The sequence below is a fragment of the Myxine glutinosa genome, chromosome 6, assembly GCF_964187855.1.
Source record: "Myxine glutinosa chromosome 6, kmMyxGlut1.1, whole genome shotgun sequence".
Lineage (NCBI taxonomy): Eukaryota > Metazoa > Chordata > Myxini > Myxiniformes > Myxinidae > Myxine > Myxine glutinosa.
Window position 1 is genome coordinate 76,747,273 of NC_136266.1, and position 15,111 is coordinate 76,762,383.

General features: G+C 43.8%; 1 protein-coding gene across 2 annotated transcripts; it reads right to left on the minus strand.

The window, feature by feature from the left end:
• Positions 1–437: 437 nt before the first annotated feature.
• LOC137413296 (thread biopolymer filament subunit gamma-like) lies at positions 438–7,787 on the minus strand. Of its 2 annotated transcripts, none has more exons than XM_068098687.2 (8): positions 6,983–7,787; positions 6,806–6,866; positions 6,610–6,705; positions 6,315–6,491; positions 6,089–6,214; positions 5,720–5,940; positions 5,134–5,533; positions 438–619 (listed from the first exon to the last, which is right to left on the minus strand). In XM_068098687.2, the coding sequence occupies exons 1-7, from the start codon at positions 7,732–7,734 to the stop codon at positions 5,137–5,139; spliced, it is 1,830 nt and encodes a 609-aa protein (XP_067954788.2). In that variant the 5' UTR covers positions 7,735–7,787; the 3' UTR covers positions 438–619; positions 5,134–5,136. The 2 variants fall into 2 exon arrangements, with proteins under 2 accessions (XP_067954788.2, XP_078636159.1); XM_078780033.1 differs by lacking the exon at positions 438–619 and adding an exon at positions 4,905–4,942.
• Positions 7,788–15,111: the final 7,324 nt, after the last annotated feature.

The window sequence follows — 15,111 nt, forward strand, 5'->3', positions numbered from 1 at the left end:
TCGTCTACCTTCGGTGGCAGAGGTAAAAAATGATATCGTATCCAGATCCAAATTAAGATCTTCACCAAAATCAAATGGAGTCATTCATGTCATACACACAACCTCTCCACCAAGTTTCTTCCGAATCCTTCCACAACGTTTTGGGTAATAGTAAATTTTAAGTAATTTCATCACCACCTCCCATTGTAATCAGAAAATAAACGAGGGTGTGTGGGGACCATGCCTGTCAATCAAGCTGGTGGGGGCGTGGCTGTGGCGACCTGGGTGTGGTAATGGGGTAAAATGACAGAACTACTGATCTCCAACAGTCATGACAGCAGAAAAACATTTTGTTGTTAACCTGATTACGTCTTTTGAGAATTGAATATGCCCTGTCGTGCCACCCCCGTGATTGACGATTGATCTGTAGATGTAGAATTACAAAATAACAACACAAGTTCCAGGTACTACAACATTTATTTGTTTGCACCCATAGCTCTCAAGTCTCACATTGTTGTCATCATCTGGATTGGGGGAAAGTGAATGAATAATCGTGAATGTGATTTTGGGGTTCATCTTCTTCCATGGTTGTCAAGACTTGAGTTCTTGTTTCAGAAATCTTTTCCAAAGGCAACGGAACCTGGAAAGGGAAATAGGAAATTGCATTTAAATAAGTGTGCATAGATCATTAAGAAAAATTACACATCACAGATAAAAATGATTATTGACGAAGTGGTTTATAGAACATTTGTGTTAAGTTTTGATCAGAATGTGTTTAGCAAAGATTATTTTTGGATAATCATGACCAATACAGCTTCACGTGACTCTGGGAATTATATTATACACACACACACACACACACATATATATGTATATATATAAATATATATATTTTTTTTTGTATAGAGTCGAGGCTCGTGAAAGAGCGAACATTTATCAAACAAACAAATCAAACAAACAAGTAAACAAAGTATATAAAAAGGGGAGCGGTCGACAAGATGGGGAGAGAAGGGGAGGAAGCACACAAACACAACATTTGAGAGCAGGGACATCGGGAGATGTGTGGGAGGGAGAGGGCCTGGGGGGCGGGGGGGGGGGTAAGGATAGGTATAAAACGCAAGGACACCAAGGACTTCCAGCAAAGAAGTCGGCACCTCAAAAAGTGGATTTGGGGTGAAATTAGCAGGGGTAGAAAAGATCAAGGTTTTGGATTGGGGAAGATAAGAGATGGTGGTGAACAGCCGTTTTAAAGACCTGGAGGGAGGAGTAGGATTGAAGAGAGTGAGGGAGTTTGTTCCAGAGGTGGGAGAAAAGAGGAATGAAGGAGTGAAGGTGAGCAGAGAGTCTTGATTTTGGCAGTTTAACCATAGGAGGGTTGCAGGCAGATCTTGTGCGACCTGTAGGAATACTTGGGGGACAGAGCCCAGAGAGAGCTGGGGGAGCAAGGCCGGAGAGGAGTCGGTAGAAGACGGAAAGACCACCAACCTGCCTGCGGTGAGTAAGTGAAAGGCCCTCGGAGATAGCGTCATCGCGGGAGAATCCAATGATTCTGAATGCTTTGGTTTCAACAGCGTGAAGACGAGCTAGGTTTGAGGCAGGAGCACCAGCCCAGAGGGGAGAGCAGTACTCCATTGAGCTGCGGATGAAAGCCTTGTATGGGGTGAGGAGCTCAGGTGTGCCAAGGAAGGACTTCACACGACGGAGGATGCCCAGTCGGCGACTGGCTTTGGAGGCCAGCTTGGAAATGTGGTTTTCCCAGGAAAGATCATGGCAGATTGTGAGACCCAAAAGCTTGAGTGACAGAACCTCTTGGAGAGGTTTATTCAGAAAGTAGATGGGAGGGTTGTCCAGTCGGTCTTTTCGGAGAGACATCGTCAGAGTGTGAGATTTGTCAGGATTGAAAGACATGTTCCACTTGTTTGCCCAGTCTGTGATTTTGTCCAGGTCTGCAGAGAGTGAGGAGGCTGCAGACTGCCGATCTGAGGGATGAGGAATGGAGCGGCAGAGAGTGGAGTCATCAGCAAAGAGATAGAGAGGATTTTCAAGAGAGTCAGAGAGATCATTGATGAAGACCAGAAAAAGCACAGGGCCCAGAACACTGCCTTGGGGAACTCCAGCCTGAACAGGAAGAGGAGATGAGAGAAACCCATTCAGGGCCACACGTTGACTATGACTAGAGAGGAAGTCCGCCAGCCATGCGTGGAGATTTCCATGGATACCAAAGGAGGCGAGTTTGCTGAGCAGAGCGGGGTGCCAGACCGTATCGAAGGCACGTGATATGTCGAGGGAGACAGCTCTAATTTCCTGTTTGGCATTGAGGACCTCCATCCATTGTTGAGAGAGCAGAAGCAGCATGTCCAGAGTAGAGTGACCTGATCTGAAACCAAATTGATGATCAGAGATCAAGCCATTGGAGAAGAGGAAAGATTTCATATCTGAAGCAATGATGGATTCCATGACTTTGCTGATAATTGGGAGAAGGCTGATTGGTCTATAGTTGCTAGGATCTGTTTTTGCACCTTTTTTGTGCAAAGCGGTGATGTTGGCTGATTTCCAAGCAGATGGCAGTTGACCTTGAGCAAAAGAGAGGGTTAAGAGAACAGAGAGAGGGAGTGAAAGAGCATAAGAAGGGCGAATATGTATATATATAATACTGCTGTATATACTGCTAATACTAACTGTACTGCTAACTAATACTGTACTAATACTGTACAGTACTAATACTATACTAACTAATACTGTACTGCTGCTAATATTAACTACTAATACTGTACTGCTTATACTGCATATATATATATATATATATATATATATATATATATATATATATATATATATATGTATATATATAATACTGTATAATACTGTATATATATAATATATATATACACAAAGAATTAAGTTAAGCACCCCCCCCCGTTTTTTTACAACCTCGCACATTACAAGTTTGTTGTCGTCAAAACAGTGTAATATACCCATGATATTGCTATATTTTCTGGAGAAGTGATATTATGGTCACATAAAAACATAACAATCATGCCGTTTTCAATATTTTATTCTGAATAATTTAAGGTGAAATTTTTTGGGAATTTTAGGCATATTTTCACCTCAATTTAAGTATGGAGCTATAGGTCCATCACGGACAGTGTGGATGACGTTTATGTTTTCTAACGTACAGTCATTGTTCTGAGAAGACCTCTAGCGATCTTTGCGTCAATAACGTGTGTAGGACCCACGTGATCGGATCACTGACTCAACCAATCACTTTTTTTCACTTTGATCACTCAATTTCATCAATGGATAATTGCTAATGTCATACCAATCATTATTTGATCTCACATACCTTAGAATATATGCCAATGTATACATATACACAAAGAATATATATTAGGGGGTGCTTACCTTAATTCGTTGTGTAGGGGTGCTTAACTTAATTCTTTGTGTATATATATACAAATATATATGTATTCAACAACACACAACATGCATTTTAAGGCGATTTTCACTGCAAGAGCGGGGGTTAGCCTTGCGGTCCCCGTGACAATCTTCTCCATTTTGCCCTATTTTCTGCATCTCTCCTTGTTAACCCCCTTGCCCGCATTTCTTCTTCCACCATCTTTAGCCAAGTCTTTCTCGGTCTTCCCCGTCCTCTACTTCCTTCTACATTCATTTCCATCACTCTTCTCAACCAGTCACTTTCATCCTTCCTCAACCGAGACCAAACCATCTCAACCTGTTCCTCTTCACAGCATCCATCACAGGCTATATTCCCATCATCTTTCGCAATTCATCATTTGTCTTCCTCTCTCTCAACGATACTCCACTCCAATTCTTCATTTTTCTATATATATATATATATATATATATATATATATATATATATATATATATATATATATATATATATATATATATATATATATATTTCAGCCAACAATTTAACCATTCCAAAAGCAATGAAGTTTAAGAAGTTTTAACAGTAGATGTCTGAAACTTTACAGCTACAGTTTGTGAGCATTACATCACCAAAAGGTGGATGTGAATCACCTTCTTGGGAAAATAACACAAATGTGTGAAATAATTAAAGGAGGAACATTGAGTGATTATGAGTGAGACAGGTATATTTCAAAGAAATTGATGTCTCATAAAAAACCGTGAATTAAAACAGCCTTTGTCCCTTCATTCTTACCTTACTGTTTATCTATCCCTTAAGATATAAAATAAATAAATAAAATGAAAATGACACAATATGTGATATCCAGATTTCCTGGATGACAAGTTTCCCATGAGCAAGCGAGCAAGCCACCATGAATGCGCAGCCACAACATATAGTCTGTGTGAGTAGCTGTAGTCTGTAGATACCTTTACCTCTTATTTTGTACCTCTTCTCATCAACAGGAAAAATTAGTTAAACAACTTTGACACCCTTATGAACTACGTTGGTTAGTTTTGAGTTATCTGATATGTGCATTGTCCCGTTATCACATCTATGTAGTCATAAGGCTTCATCTTCTTGTAAATTCTGACATTTTCTGAAGTCCTCATTAGTAGACAAATTCCTTTACGTTATTTAATACTAGCAGGAGTACCCGGCGTTGCCCGGTGATGTTCTAATGCTGTTGGCATTTTGAACAAATCAATTTGGGTTTTTTTTTCTATTTTTTTTTGGTGGTGCCCAAACCACTTCTCTATCTATGCCCAACAAGAAAATTTTTCTATTTAATATGATGATATCACACACACACACAAAAACATTATCCGGGGATAATTTATTACCATTCATACAGCTTCAAAGGCCCTTTTTTTATTTCAAAGAAATTTGTACTGCAATTTTTTTAATTCAAAAAAAAGAAAAAAGAAAAGGTAGTTTTTTTCTTCATATTTCTAACTTTTTTGCTTAAAACACTTCCAGGCACTCACTGATGAATCACTGAAAGTTTGACGAAGATCCGTTCAGCCATCTCTGAGAAAAATGGTGACACACACAAACAGACAAACAGACAGACAAACTGCTCTCTTATAGTATAGATGCACGACAATGATGTTAAATAATTTCACAAACAAACATTGTCAAAAAGGCTGAACATTAATTGTATTCATGAATGCAAATATAATCAAATTGGTTTATGTAATTGTAACATGTCGTGTCCTTACAGTTTATTGTTGCAGGATGATGGTGGTGTCGAGTCCGCTTGTTCCGTAACCACCAGTAGACGCACTAGCACTCTTGGAGCTACTTCTCTTCATGGAGCTGCTGCTGTACATGCTTTGCCCCATCATGGCACTTCCACCAGAAGAACCACCTTCCATCAATGCATTAGCTGCACCACTGTAACCACCTCCTGCACTGTAGCTTGCTCCACCGCCTGTACTGTAGCTTGCTCCACCACCTGCACTGTAGCTTGCTCCACCACCTGAGCTGTAGCCTCCAGTAATGACACCATGTGTTGATGAACTGGTCCCATAACCCCCACCAATTGAGGAAGCACCACCAGCAGTTCCACTTCTGACAACAGTAGCGTGAGCAAAGTCATCAGCCATTGCTGTCCTTACCCTGAAATGAACATCAGAGCCCACACTCAGCTGCAAATCCATAATGAGAAACATGAGATAAACAACATACATCCATCTCATCACAGAAATATACTCCACAAATTACACACCTGTCAAACAACCACATATTTGGTAATAAGGATCGAGTTAAATCTCCACATCCTATATTTCAATACCATAGACATACATCGTCTCTTGTCCCTCGAGGAGCTTCTTGTACGTCGCGATTTCAGCATCCAGAGCCGTCTTCATATCCAGCAGCTGTTGATAAGTCACCAGCTGTCTCTGCAGGTCCACCTGGTTTCCCTCAATCTCCTGCTCATACCTGGTGTAGGTGTTCTGGAATTGGACGAGATCAATGTTCTCCCGGTTCTGTAAATCTGTCAGTCTGTCTCCCAGGGTTTGGTACTGGGGTGGAGAGATAGGAATATATAATATAGATGAGAAAAAGGACAATAAATGGTTACATTCAATTGTTTCAGAAAGACTATCTTCTCCAAGCCTCGATGTAAAGTTCACAATTATACAAAATTATTCTGGAATAAAGAGTCCTCACGGTGGTAAGAAGCCTTTGGTACTCCCCATTCAGTGGCTGCAGCTCTTTTTCTAGAGTATTAATCTCCTTGTCCAGAATAGAAATCTGCTCTGTTGTCTGGGTGGAGATTCCTTGGATCTGATCAATCTGCACAGGAGATACAGGTCAAGCAGTTAGTCCATTGGGGATAATGGCAGGATATTGAGAGGAACTGGGATTTGAAATGGTCTCAGATCAAGGAACCTACTTGCATCTTGCAATACATCTCAGCCTCTTGGACATTCTTGGTGACCACTTGTTGGTATTCCTCACGCATCACATTGAGGGCCTCGGTAATGTTGACGGCCTTCAGGTTATCCACTTCAATCACTGATGTCTGTACTGGTCCAATTCTGCCAAACTGCTGCTTCAGGTTGTTTATTTCCTGCACAAGAAGAGAGAATGATAATTATTTATTTATGGTCAACACACAATGTCCCACACATTTTGTGAAGTTGATCTCCCTGACATCTTGTGAGGTTAATGATTCTGAACCAGCTTACCTCAATTTGTGTTTTCCTCTGGAATGTGAGCTCCTCAGTCAAAAACATAAACTTTGAGTCCAGGTCAACACGCATGTCGTTTGCTGCTTCAAGATCCTACAAACAAAGATAAGAAACATTCATTAATTTTAAAATTCATATCTTTTGAAAACAAATTTATTAATTGTTCAATGGCTGATCTTGTGTTTTCACAAACCCTCTTCATGTTCGCAATGTCAGTTTCAAGTTGCATTCTCACTCCAAGCTCAAACTCGTACCTGCACAGAAACACCATTGGAATGATCACAATAATCATGAAAGTTAAAATAACCATGACCCGTTTTGTAAAAGCTTAAAAACAACAACCCATGTGTCTGCATTGAAAAGGTCTTACTTGGACTTGATCTCATCAGCTGTGGCTCTCAGATGGTCCACGTCGATCTCCAGGCGTACACGTTCCAGCGTCAGGTTGGACACCTCTGTCAGCATCTCAGTGACTTGTGTCTCCACATTCTCCAGATTGACGGTCGAGTCAGGAGACATTGGTACACCTCCAGTTAGATTCTTCAGGTCTTCTTCCAGTGTCTCATTCTCGATTGTAAGCTGCCTTACTTTATCGACGTAGCTGGCCAAGCGCTGGTTCAATGTGCCCAAGATGTTCTTCACTTCATCTCTGCTCATGAATGAAGGAACCATTCCACCTGCAGGGCCCAGAGTTCCAACCACGCCAGACATGCCTGCTGAGGTGATGGCACGGCCTGCAGTAAAAGCTGGACTTGCCATGATACTGGGGCTTACACCCCCAATAAACCCACCAGCACCACCCCCATAACCGATCATTGGCACCCCACCACTAGCAAGGCCTCCAGCACCACCTGACGCACCTCCTCCATAGGCAGACATCCCCACAGCACGACTGGAAATGCCCATACCTCCAAACCCGCTCATTCCCATCCCAGCAGAGCCAACTCTGTAGCTTCCTCCCCCTACTCCAGAGCTTCCTCCCCCCATTGACAGGCCCATGGTTCCCATTCCAAGCCCCATTGCACCACTGCTGCTGTAGCCTCCATAGCCGCTGGAGCCGATCATAGCGCTGGATCCACCGGTTCGGACAGAGCGGTAGCTGACGGAAGAGTGAGAGGCCATTGTTGCTTTTTACTTCCACCAGAATCTCCGAGGTATTGCTCGACTGCAGATCCCATGGAATGCCTGGTGCTTTTATAGGAGTCTCAACCTCATTGAAATGCATTTGTCACAATCGATTAGACATGCTATCGTCACCTCCATGCGATCATGTTTGTTTGGAGAATTGTTTCAAGACGCCTTGGATGAGCACGATGCTCTCATTCCCTGGCTGAGAAACACTTGCACCGTATCAGTATCTCTCTTTATCGTGCATCTTCAAATTTAAACGGATGATGATGATCACGTGAGTTTTACTCTGACACTCTAACCTGACCATGCCAATCATCCCATGTCAACTTATTTTGTCCGTTTCTGCCATATCATATGTCGTGGATGTATATTTTGGAAAAAAACAGTTTTTCTTCACAACTTTTGGTTTGATGTCACAGTTGGACTCTTACCTTTTGCCACATTTTATTGGAGTTTAGGACTTTCATCCATGGATGGCTGCTTATCCCGTTGGGGATGGTCAGTTATCCCTTCTTTTACAGGTTTTATTGTTAATCTTCCAAGGCATCCAGATACACTTCTCCAAAAGTGAACTAAGCATCCATCCAAGGGGGCTGATGGTTTATGCCCCGACAGATTGACCATGTTACAGGGCAGTAGGGTCACATGGTGTTGTAGCAGTCCCTTTATGACTGGTATGAACGTCTTGTTGCGTACCTTATTATAATAGAGCAAACGTATATGGTTATGTCGTTATGTTTATATGTGACGAAAACGTCTTTCGCTTCTTCAAATAAAATTACCACCCTCTTAATTACGTTAAGACTGCTGAGACCCCCCAGACCTTTGACGACCCTTTAATTCCCCCAAGACCCTTCAGACCACCAAGACCCCTGAAGACCCAAAATGCCCTGAAGAACCCAAAGACACCGAAGACCCAAAACACCCCAAAGACCCAACATACCCTTCAAGGCCCTGAGGCTCAAAAAGACCCTGAATACCCCAAAAACCTAAAAGACCCCAAAGACCCCAAAGACCCTGAAAACCCAAAAGACCCCGAAGACCCAAAACACCTCGAAGACCCAAAAGACCGGGAAGACCCAAAAGACCCCAAAGACCAAAAAGACCCCGAAGACCAAAAATACCCCAAAGACCCAAAACACCCCATAGACCCAAAACACCCCAAAGACCCAAAACACCCCAAAGACCCAAAACATCTCAAAGACCCAAAACACCCCAAAGACCCAAAACACCCCAAAGACCCAAAACACCCCAAAGACCCAAAACACCCCAAAGACCCAAAACACCCCAAAGAGCCTTATTACGCGTGCATCATACAGCGGAAATGTTAAAAATGTACTTTTGTCGTACGTACCTACTGTAAAATTCAATGAATTTCTCCGAAATTAATCCAAAATATTTTCGAAACCATCAGAGATATCCTCTCGAAAATGGGTAAGCTTGGCATATGGAAGGGATACTGCTTATTGACGACGTTTCGTAGTTGTCTGGAAAACAACGGATGAAGGGGGCGACACTAAAAATGCCTCCAGATGCATATGGCGACCGCATGATGACCAGGGATAGCATAGTGAATGTAGAGTAGGGAAGCTTGGTATTATGGTCGGCGGTATAAATCCGATGAATACATGATAATCCATTGATACAATAAGTATCAATCCATTGATAATAATAAGGCACACACCTGAAGTAAATCGCATGATAGTTTATTCAGCGTCGTGTCAATACGCAAAGATACAGGCTTCGATGTATGCGAAAATTCTGAATGTCCACTGGCTCAAGTAGCATTCTTTACGTCAAAACATTACAAATTGAATGGAAAATGCCATAAGCTTAGAACATAAACTTAGAACTTAGATATTACATGACAAATTTGGTCAGTGCGCTTTCCCGTCTCATTCGATCCATAGGCAAAACATTCCACCCCCATTCCACCCCAACAGTTATTCATCAAGATATTCATCGTTGTCGATGTCCACACCTCCATCCCCTTGTAAGCGCTGTTGTGTGATAGTCTCAGTGGAGTTCATGCAATTCTTACAACAACATAAATCGGTGCAAGACAAACCCGACTTACGACAGGAGCATAGCATACCTTCGCAACGAGTTTTCAGACATTTGCAGCTTATTTTTTCTAGAATACTCTCTGGAGCTGGGGGCTTCGTCATCCATTTGATGGAGAGTTCATCATTTAATAATGGCCATCCGTGACCATCAGGGGACAGGGGATTGATCATTTGTTGCAATGAGCGCCGAAAAACCACAGCTTGGTACGAGGCCCGCCTAGTGTGCTGAATTAAAGCATCCTTCGTTGGAGGCATCCTTTGTTCACATGGGGAGGACGAGGCAAGACAGAAGACTTTGTATCTCGCGTCATTGACTTCGGTGGATGTAGTCTGCCCATACAAATGACAGACGAATGTTTCTAGCCGGCCAATCAACGATTCTGGCGGGATGAATTCTTGCCCAAGTTCAACGAAAGCATTGGTAAACTCCTCCGACGCTGTCGTTATGGAAAATGCTTTACGTTTGCCCTTCCCGTAGAAGGCACTCGTTGAGTCGCAGCCAGTGAAGGTATGAAGGCCGATACTACATTCGTCAAATTTATGATACGCGCCTTGTTCTTCACTCCGGTGGCAAAGTACATACATGTATTAAGAGAAATATCATGGCTCACAGACAAGGCTATGACTGCCACATCAGTATCGGGACTGTGGATGACTACGCAGCTGTGCATATTACTTGCATGTTTGCAATGAAGTAAGATACGTGTGTCTCCCTCTTCGTGGTCACATTTTAGTTCATCTATCACCTGGACTGACAGAACTGCATCATGGACATCAAATCGATGACACTCATTTCCATGAGCGATGTAGATACTGATGTTGCCTCTGACTGCGCCGAAATCAGCACCCTGCCATTCAGTGACCAGAAACTCAACTAGGGCGTCCTTGTTTTTCCCGTTTGCAAGGAACTTTTTCCACTGCGTTGGAGTTTTCTGGTGTTTGTTGTGAATGCAGAACGTCTGTTTTCCACCATCGCCACGACGCGTCCTCTCAGCATTTTTCACGCTGATAGCTGGGTATGTGTCGGTGACAAAGTCCACCCGATTGCATTTCAGCTTCTTCATCAGCTGGATGAATCGAGACAGTACAGCATCGGCGAGTTCGCCAAAACTCGAAACTGAATGTCGCATGCTATGCAGAAGGCCCATACCATCGATGATTAGGGCACCATCATCAGACACTGTTGAAACCAAGTAGTCCTTGGAGCTTTCAATTGCATCAAGTAAGGCGGACTTCGTTGTCTTTGCCATGGAGCCATCCACTGTAGCAAGTGGCAGCGAGACAGGAGACAGTGAATAGCACAGAATCTCACGCAGATTGATGTTCCTGTTCTGTGCAATAATAAGCAGTCTAGAAAATAACTGCTTATAATTGCGTAACATGATCTCCTTACCTGACTTTGTTTTTGCCTTCGATTTCCCCAGATTTGAAAATGTTTTCAGCTTCAATGCCTTGAGGGGTGTCGTGATGCTGTCGTGATGGAACCGCCATGCTGTCGTCGGTATCCGTAATAAGAGCGTAAAGCGGCCGCAACCCAGTCGCTCATAGTCTTCCGCAATCGCCCCACCAGCTAGCACGGCAGAGATGCGAATGCCATATGGCCTTCCTGCGGCATCTTCCCGACTACGGGCCGACACTGTTGCGGCTGCATATCGACTACAGAAGAACTACCACGTCTCCCCTGCGGCTATGGGAGACTGACGACGACAGCAGTAGGACTAGTGGCGGCCGAGTTACGGCCATTGGCGACAAAGATACGACTGCCTGGCGACTGCATTACGACATACCACGATTTTCAGGCCAGGTATAAATAGGGGTGGACATTTCAGCTCACTGCAGTATGGTCAAGGTCTACCAAGGGTCTCTCTACCAACATCTACCATGGATGATGAACATAGGATGAAGCTGGTCCTTCTGAATGACTTGACAGCACTGGACCAAGATATTGCTGCGAATGACCTACTGCTGGCTCATGCTGAGCTCCATTCCATGGCAAGACAGGATGGTGTGAGGGTCTCCGTGGAGTGAGGTCATGTGGTGCCGACAAGGATATAGCTTTATTGTTTGGACTTGGGACTTTTGGGAACTTTATTTTTGGGACTTTGGTCCTTTGGAAACTTTATTTATTGCACTTGGGACCAGTGGAAATAATCTGTTGGACTTTCTTTTCATTCTCTCTCCCTGCAGAAAAGTTTAATTATTACATTACAATGATACATCTTTATTAACTTTCTTATTGTACATCAAACATCTTTATGCTTCATGTCATACATCATTGAAATGAATAAAGGGAAATGTAAAATAGAGAAATAAAGATTTAAAAAGTTGTGTGAATCGTCTCCAATCGCCGGCGGTCTTATTGCAGTCTTGCGGACATCGGAGTAAACCGCCACCCGGCCCCAATGCAGTCGCCGCGATCCGCCATCGGTCATAATCTAGCCGCCAGACTGTCGCCATGCTGCCGCCGTGCATCCGCAATGCAGTCGTCTTCGATCTTCAACAGTCGCCATCCCACTCGGGGCGTCGTCGCAATGCAGTCGCAATGTGGCCGCCTGCAGTCGCCATAATGCCGCCTGACAATATTTGACCGCCCGAAATCGCCAGTGGTCGCCGAAAAATCTTGATCGCCGGCAGTCGCCAAAATATCCGCCTATGTGTGACTTAGGCATTACTTCTGTTAGTTAAATTTTTTGTATGTTCTACAACTCGGCACGTACTCAGATTGCCAGTGCTTATTTTTTAGTCTCTCTGACCTCGGAACGGGATTGAACGATACACGGTGTCAGCTTGAGGCCTAATCTTTGAGAGTGAACCGTGAGATTGTCGAGGCCTGGTACTCTGAACTCCATCAACCGACACATCGACTTACACCCCACATACATAGCACTACGCAATCAATTACGTCAAAAACGGCAGAGTCATTTGAATGCAGGTAAGCCAATCCATCACGTGAACCATCAACAATGGAACTTAATGGTTAACACCACACTCAACGCCTCTGAGGAAGAGAACTAGTTTGTTCTTGAAACGTCAGGCTATTAATAAATAATTTTCAATTATTTTACTTCTCAGTGTGCAATCATTTACAATATATATATTGTTACGGTTCTCTCACCGGCCTTCTTCCCCTTATCAAGGGGGGATTAATCCCCTTGTCTTTACTGGCCTGGCGGAACCAAGACTTATTACGTCCTTTCCGGGCGAGCGCAAAATAGGGTTTCGGGACCAAATTCTCGCGGGTACCTAAGTACTCGCCTACCCAAACCCTACCCAAACTCCCTACCCAAACGAGGTAGCAAGCCTCGTACGAACCACGTGAGGTTGGAGTACGCCGAGCAGTTTGCGTACACGTGGTCTGCGCAGTTTTAGATAGTGGAACCCGATTGGAGCGATCTTATTCGTGCCACGCTTAGTCAAATGGAGAAATCACGGGAACGATCGAATCAAGAAGAAAGGAAGAACAGATGGGTTTAATGATTCCCACACATATTTACAGTTCCAGGTCGAAGAGACACAGAGAAATCCTTATACAGTCTTAACTTATCCCTGGACAACGGGCCCGTCTCACTCAGACTCACACAGGGAATTGCAGATGCCGATGTTCACCAACGCGCCAATGTGGTCGTCCAGGATCGGCCCCGTCCGGCTCTCCGTGGTTCCACGTGTGTCCCGCGAAGATGGTGATCGGCGAAGACAGGGACTCATAGTGCGTCTCTCGAACAAAGGCAACATATCGGGCGGAACGGCAAGGGGCGGACTTTTACGGCAAAGGACGGTCTTTTACGGCAAAGGGCGGTTACTCAGCCGTTCTCGTGCAAGTGCGGCAAGGTGTATCAAGCTCATCAAGCACCGCGCGTTCGGGCTGTAAGTTCAACACAAGTCCTTTCGCTATTCCTCTCCCCTGCGAGTCCTTTGGGTTCTCCAGCACTAGTTCTCTTGAGGGCTTTGTGCATCGGGTTTTATAGGCACGCCCCGTGAACCTTCTGGAACTCACCAGACTGTTCTCACCACGGCCTCTGTCGCCACCACCCCTGAGCTCTGATTGGCGGCCCATGCTTACGGTCATCGTTTCTGCCGCTCCGCCTCGACTCCGCCCCGATCCTCCGCCTCCCTCGTGTTAACTCGCCCAAAATGAACCAACGTTAACAAACTGTATTGAGGTTACGGACGTAGGGTGATCGGTGGCAGTAGGGCCTATTTTCCTGGCTTTACACAACGCAGAACTAACATAGGAAATGGCCTACTCTCACACATACGAAGAAATAACTATACGATTGTTGTGGAATTTGTAGTGGGGGACTCAGGACTCCAATGACCGGACACAGGTTTACAAAAGGTCTGGTTTATTAACTGTATTTACTTCATTCCAATTACCAAAATGATACCGCATAATATAATGGATCAGGTTAACTCTTTTCGCTGGTCCTTCTCGTTCATCCGATGTTCCTCCGACACTCCCGTTCGGTCAGCGCTTCTCGTAGCAAGTCCCTACCCAACGTTTGCTCTCGGTTATATCGCCAAACTGGACTTAATCCTCTCTCCGCTGATGCCCCGAGGTCATGCATTGCACCGAGTCCTGGCATCAGCTCGCTCCCCTCCTGCTGTGATTTCCATTTACACAGTAGGGGGGGTGCTCTAGCCTGGGGCCTTGACCAGGTGTTTCAAGAGATTACCATGTTCATGCACATTCTGACACTCATTTACAAACTCGTCTTTAACAGAGTTTGCATGTAAAATGTATCTGCTTTGTTACCAGGTTAATTAATAAGTTACCAGTGCCAATTAATAAGTTACACTGAGTTACACTTCCACAATTCCCTCATTTTTTTGTTTTTGTTTATATTAACCATTAATCTAAACATCAATATAAGTAAACAGTCAATCACTACAAGTAAACATCATTACAAGTATAAGTAAATAATCATAACTTTGGTAATCAAATTCCCTTAGGCATACACCGTCATCCTGCAAGAATCACAAAACATTTCGTTGGTCATTGACTTCTTCCATATTGTTCAATCTATTGCATTTGCATCACAAATATATTTTCAAAACAACACTTCACCATCACCAAGATACAACAATTTCACTTCATTTTCAAGTTTTGTAAAGCATCTGCACCATCTGGAAAAAACGTTTGCCTCCACACACATGTTGACTTTGTTTGAAAGGAAGGGCTGATCACTTGTGTTTGAATCCAGGTATGAAACATTTTCTCCTAATGTCTTCATAGCTCCTGCACTACTTCGTGTAGGATTTCGCTGTTGTGGTAACACTGCGGAGTCATAGACTGACCCTTCTC

What these genes read in the sequence shown, in the direction of transcription:
- LOC137413296 (XM_068098687.2), bottom strand. Translation starts at nt 7,734, where the DNA reads ATGGCCTCTCACTCTTCCGTCAGCTACCGCTCTGTCCGAACCGGTGGA. An exon ending in AGATGTATTGCAAGATGCAA is followed by an intron (nt 6,215 to 6,314) that starts GTAGGTTCCTTG and finishes TCTCCTGTGCAG; the next exon opens with ATTGATCAGATCCAAGGAAT. An exon ending in ACCAAAGGCTTCTTACCACC is followed by an intron (nt 5,941 to 6,088) that starts GTGAGGACTCTT and finishes TCTCCACCCCAG; the next exon opens with TACCAAACCCTGGGAGACAG.